This window comes from Toxorhynchites rutilus, chromosome 2 (genome assembly GCF_029784135.1).
Source record: "Toxorhynchites rutilus septentrionalis strain SRP chromosome 2, ASM2978413v1, whole genome shotgun sequence".
Taxonomy (NCBI): domain Eukaryota; kingdom Metazoa; phylum Arthropoda; class Insecta; order Diptera; family Culicidae; genus Toxorhynchites; species Toxorhynchites rutilus.
In genome coordinates, this window is record NC_073745.1 from 236911711 (window position 1) to 236918144 (window position 6434).

At 36.5% G+C, this 6434-nt stretch overlaps 1 protein-coding gene and 1 pseudogene across 1 annotated transcript; both read left to right on the forward strand.

Moving 5' to 3' along the window:
• Window positions 1–56: 56 nt before the first annotated feature.
• LOC129768919 (probable cytochrome P450 4ac1) lies at window positions 57–1895 on the forward strand. Its single transcript, XM_055770860.1, has 4 exons — window positions 57–294; window positions 355–747; window positions 807–1065; window positions 1117–1895. Exons 1-4 carry the CDS (start codon window positions 123–125, stop codon window positions 1817–1819), a joined length of 1527 nt encoding a protein of 508 aa, XP_055626835.1. The 5' UTR covers window positions 57–122; the 3' UTR covers window positions 1820–1895.
• A 1085-nt stretch (window positions 1896–2980) lies between these two features.
• LOC129772182 (U4 spliceosomal RNA) lies at window positions 2981–3144 on the forward strand (annotated as a pseudogene).
• The last annotated feature ends 3290 nt before the right edge of the window (window positions 3145–6434 follow it).

A 6434-nucleotide genomic window follows, 5' to 3' on the forward strand; every position in this document is an offset into this window, starting at 1 on the left:
CCCTAGCGTTAAAGCTCTGTGCTTCTGATACGCTGTTGTTTATAAATAGTCTTTCTCTACTGCGTTCGGTTCAATATTGTACCAGTTGTGCCGCGGCGTTCATTGTGCGCAAATATCGTAAAATGGAGCTATGGACCAATTTGAGTTCACTATTCGTATTGTTGCTTCTGGTTCTTTTGTTGTACGACATTATCGATAAGCGCGGATCCGTATATCAAGCACTTAAAAAATTTCCCGGTCCACCCATTCGACCGATCATTGGGACTTTGCAAGAGACAATTTTTATGAACCAAGGTAAGCTTCAACTCTAAATACTTTGATTCAACGATTCATTGGATAACTGTTCGTTTATAGCGAAAGCTTATCGAGGTGCGAGGAAATGGCCGCTTCAATACGGTGGATCGTATCTACTCTGGATGAATAGCTCTTTATGTGTGCTGAACATAGTTCGAGTTCGTGAAGCTGAACCTCTGCTGTCCAGTACAAAAAATATCGACAAGAGTCGTTTTTATCATTTTTTGCACCCTTTCTTGGGATTGGGTTTACTGAACAGCTCCGGTCAAAAGTGGATGCATCGACGGAGAATCCTAACTCCTACCTTTCATTTTAATATTTTGAATTTATTTTACGGGACGTTCGTGGAAGAGTGTGATCAGCTGTTGGAAACGTTGGCAGCAGATGCGGCCGAAGGGAAACCAACTTCGCTGCAATCAGTGATGTGTCGGTTTACTTTGAGTACTATATGTGGTAAGATTCGGAATTGGTACGTGGAAATGGACGCAGATATTGATATCTACCTTTTACAGCGACATCTATGGGAGTGAAATTATCTACGATGGCTGGAGCTGACGAGTATCGACAGAAGTTATACGAAATTGGTGACTTGTTGGTGCATCGACTGATGCGACCCTGGTTATTCAGTGACTTTGTATGCAAAATCATTGGTTATCATGCTGCGCTTGAAAAACTTCTACTTCCTGTGCATTCTTTCACAACAAATATTATCAACAGTCGAAGAAAACAATTCCAGCTGAGCTCGGCTACAATAGACACAGAGGAGAATGTGTAGGTATGCTTTTCCACGGCGTCAAGTATGTTATATCGTTATCATTACAGTTACCTGAACACTAAGAGGCGTTACGCTATGCTCGATTCGCTTCTGCTCGCCGAGCAAAAACAACAAATCGACGAAGAAGGTATCCGCGAGGAAGTGAATACCTTCACCTTCGAGGGTCACGACACCACGGCGTCAGCATTGGTCTTCATTTTCTTTACACTGGCACGCGAACAATCGGTCCAGGAGCGAATTCACCGCGAAATAGATGAGGTGTACAACCGAAAGCCCCCGACGGACAAATCGTTCAAACCGCAAGACTTTGCCGAGATGAAGTTCCTGGATCGTGCCTTGAAGGAGTGTCTGCGCTTGTGGCCACCGGTTACATTCATATCCCGAGAGGTCACTGAAACAATGATATTATCGGACGGAAACGTGATTCCGGCAGGGACTATCGCGAACATTCACATTACCGACCTGCACAGAGATCCAGAACAGTTCCCGGATCCGTTAGTGTTCGATGCCGATCGATTTCTGCCGGAGAACGTGGACCGCAGAAATCCGTACGCTTATGTGCCGTTTAGTGCTGGACAGCGAAACTGTATCGGACAGAAGTATGCTATGCTGGAATTGAAAACAGTCGTAGTGCATACCTTGCTCCGTTTTCGAGTATTGCCGGTTACACTACTCGAGGAGATACATTTCGTAGCGGATCTTGTGCTGCGCAGTACGAATCCGATCGAGGTGAGGTTCATCGAGCGCTGAGTTGTGGAGCGATCCCAAAACTTATTTTTAATTTGACAATAAACGATGGTAAATAAATTTGTAGAAACCTAACAAACGCGTTAATATATATTCATTTAAGGAACCAAAATGAAATCAGTATTCATTGCTTGCTAAGGGTGCGGATTGGTTAGGAATGTAAATTAGAGACGTATACGTAAAAATAATGAAATTGCACCCTCTCAGACTTGGAGTCAGGCAAAACCAATGTATGTGTCAGATAGCTGCTTACTGACTGAAGCGACGTTTGTTTGTTTGTTCCATAATGATTTTAATCTTACAAGTGCATTCACCTATAAAGCTGAAATAAGAATAGAACAAAATCACAAGTGAAATTTACTTTATTACTCCACCCAGCGTGAAGGTGAAACTTATGTGCAACATTTTACTTCTACCTTGCTCCTGCGTTGCATTTGCATTTCGAGCGAGCGATATTTTTCACAGCAGATTTCAAAATGGTAGTGGTGTATAAAAACTTCGTCAAGAAGCTGCGTTGGGTATTCGTTATAGGTTGTGCGGATGGATGTGCCCAGAAATGTTAGAACAAATGTATAGAAAAATAGTAGCGCCTCCCATTTTCATCAGTTTAAATCCTTTTTGGATTAGGGAATTGTAAACTATAGCAAGTCAAACGAATCTTAGAGAAATTCCGATTCAATTAATATGCAGAATACAAGAATTCGTTCATAGCAAAGATAGTTATTAACTTAAAAACTATTTCTTAAAATCGTGAAATGTCTCCGGATTTGGCACCCTTACCGAAAGACAGAAACCAACGCCAAAAACTTATTTCGTAGAAGCGATAAAATGCATCAATATCGGTTGTTTTAAGTATTTTTCCAGGACCACTTTCTCGCAATAGGACGTAGGCGCTAATTTGTAGGTAAAATATTACTCTACCAATGTGCACCGAATAAACAACAATAGTGATAATAATTAGTAGTGATGAAACGGATAGTGGTTTGGCCGGATACGGGATATCCGGCCAGCTTCGAGGCTCGTTATTAGCAAATACAAAATTAAGAGAAACGGCATGTGACATGGTGCAAATAAATTGTTAAATGTAAGAAACAAATAAACACATTTTTCAATAAAAATTTTGAACGAATATTAAATTTTTCGTTTAGAATAAGTATCTAATTTAGCTTAGCGCAGTGGCAATATCCAAACCAATGAGGTCATACCGAGGTTCAATTACTACTAGTTGAAAAAAAATCATATTCAACAGTGTATCATGTTTTCTACAAGGAATTTAGGACAGTTTTATTCTGATAATGGTTTTATATTTTTGTAAATAGATTTTTGTGAGTGTATTGAGATAATTCGAATACTGGCCGAGTAAGAGTTACATGCAATCAGCAATCAATTATTTTCATTGAGATTGAAAATAATTTGATACTACAATGACGAGTTTTGGAAATTTATAGTGAAAGGAAATTGTAAAGGGCCATTTAGAAGAAGTTTTCCGGGTCAGCTAGTTAAACAATGAAGTTGGTTCTTAAAAGTATGCAATGTTTGTTAAGAGTGAAAAGGAAAGCATAAACGTAAACATGTATTCTTTTCGGACGTGGGCCGTGTATGTGGCAAGGGTTAATGCGTGCATATTTGTAATGTGTCCTCTCATATTGCTCTTATATTGCTACTGTACATACATTATACAAATTCTGTACTAGTATGTGAGGGTAGCATGTTTTTTGTTATTTTCAAGTTCATTCAATGTTATAAATCAGGTTGACAAACTGCTTTTTAAGTCTCACATAGATAATGTCATCAAAAAAATTGCAAAAAATACGGTATCATGTGTCGTTTAAGAAATGAGTTGACAATTTCGAGTAAAGTTCAATTCTATAAATCAATAATATCGCCACACATAGACTTCTGTTCATCCATTCTTTTTCTTGCTAACGAAACACAAATGTTGAGGCTACAACGTTTACAAAATAAAGTAATGCGCTTAATTTTGCGTTGTAATAGATTCACTTCCTCAGCTTTCATGCTAAACACGCTTCAATGGCTATCTGTGAAACAAAGGATTGTATATTTAACTATGGTCTTCGTTTTCAAAATTATAAATGGATTGCTGCCTCGATATTTGTGTGATCGAATTGAATGAGGAAGTGATATTCATAGATATAATACCAGAAATGCAGACGAAGCACGAACACCTAACTTCTTAAGTAGAGTGTCACAGAACTCTCTATTTTTTAAAGGTGTAACTTATTTCAATTCGATGCCTAGGCACATTAAAAGAGCAACCACATTAGTGGAATTTAAACGACAGTGTATTTCACATATCAAAAATGTAATATAAATGGTTAAATTGTAATGAACGAAGTTATTTTTAACGAATTGTGTTTGTGTATGTGTATGAAAGAATGAACTGCCATCTTCGTCCCAATGATAATGAAGGTTTTTCGTATGTTTATAGAAATGAAAAGAGAAAAAAAAGAAAATATAAAGTAGTCTACATAAGAAATCTGAATTGTGATAGCGATTGGAACATGGTAGAGTTTGTTCTTATTGTGGAATTGGATATGTTAGTTTCGTTAAAAAGAAGCACAGCTATGATTGGGGTTCGTTTAAGATCGAGGGAACGACTGTTGTCAAGTAAAGAAGGCTCAATAGCTATTTCTGAAGGATTAAGCAGACAACCGTCAGAATGAAGGGATAGGCTACAACCTGAAATTCATCCAACGGGTCAAATGTTCGATTAATCTGAAGAGTTAATAGTCTGACAATTTTGGCAGTCAGTTTACAGTGAACTCAGAAGATGCTATAGGATAGTTTGACGGGACAGCAAGCGTTTCTTCTTGAGATTTGACTGAACTGAAAGATTTGCTGTGACTTCTTACAAACATGTCCAAACATGCCAAAATAAAAGCAGGAAGCGCCCAGTAAGCAGGTACCAATTAATGCACCTCGAATCCCTTACAAACTTAGAACCTTCTTCAGGGATGGTAGTCTGAGAGGGGGTACACTTACTTCACTACAAATCGAAATTATTATGATTGGCGACAAATTCACTAATTTGAAGACTCAACAACTGTTAAACTTGGTGCAGAAGTGCGTTGGGCTTTTAAATATTCGAGGTAATTTCACATGTTCCTGCATCAAAAAAGTATTTGGTTAAGGACGAGACTGCAAAAAAAAACACCGAGCTTACTTCGTATGAGAACATCTTTAAACGCTGGAGAGGTCGTTTTAACTACTTAGAAGAAAATCAAAATTATCTGATTGCAACCTATTTAGACCCGTGGTTCAAGTCAGAACATTTAGATGTTCTCGAAACGTAAACAGACAGACAAAAAATCATTAAAATCAAGATCATACTACCAAAATATATTGAGACGAATCTTCTGAGATTGACAACTCATTGCCGTCTTCAACGAAAGCTGAATAAAACTTTAATGATACGAGTTAATAATAATTCAATTTCAGAACATTTTGACATGTCGGTAATTACACCTTATTTTCAATCACATGTGAATGGTGTCTATATGCTATTGTGTTATAATTTATCTTATATTACAGTGCGGACTCGATAATATACAGTTTCGGATTTATTTTCAAAGTATATAATCGAATCCAAAAAAAAATTTAAACGTTTTTTATGCATATATTTTTCGTTTCTTGAATATAAAAGAAGAATTTAATTTTTGATTCATCACCTTAAAGTCATACAATACCTTTCTGATATCCGAATTCATTCACTAGGTGATAGAGGATAATATTTGATGAAAAAAATCCTTCTACGCATATGTTCAAATTTCAATAATGACAGAGTTATAGAACTTTTTTTTGTTTCGAACTCTGTCTGGCTCTACATTAAAAAGTACGCTACAGAAGACGATTCTGTTGCATTTGAAAGATGAAAAATTTAGTACAGGATATAGTTTCGAAACATCTAAATTAGTGGATTTAAATAACATTTTAGAAGAGAAAAACTTCAAAGTTAGTAATTTTTAATGTGTTATTATTAATTTTATCCTAAAAATTCATATTCAAAAAATTGATTGTTTCTATCAATTAAATTAAAGCTTTCTAATCGCTCTACAATTTGTTCTTTGACGCCCAACTTCTATCTATCTTAATTTCGCTGCAATATCGATATAAACAATTCCTGGCAAAATCTTCAAAAATCACGATTTGTACTTCACTGTACTTATAATAGCAACTTTGAAAGGTAACATTTTTTCTCAAAATAAGTCATATTTGAAAAATAAAAAAAAATTGTTTTTTCAAACTGTATATGCTCGAGTCCAAAATTGTATATAATCGAGTCTGTATATAATCGAGTACGACCTGTAATAAGAATTTTTTTTTTCAAATATCCGGTATCCGGCCGGATAGCAGATATTGGCCGGATACCGGATAGTTACCGTTTCATCTCTAATAATTGGATTCGAATTAAACCGTATCATGACATCCCGACAAGTTTGTCGTATTTTGTTCGTACGATATAATTAAACTCATTCAGCTCGATTTATTTAAACCGAACATACTCTCTTTTCCCTACTTGTCTTTGATCGACCGAACACTTATCACTTATCAGCACAGAGCAGATTTAAATTCTCATACTAGTATCATTCCGGAGCAC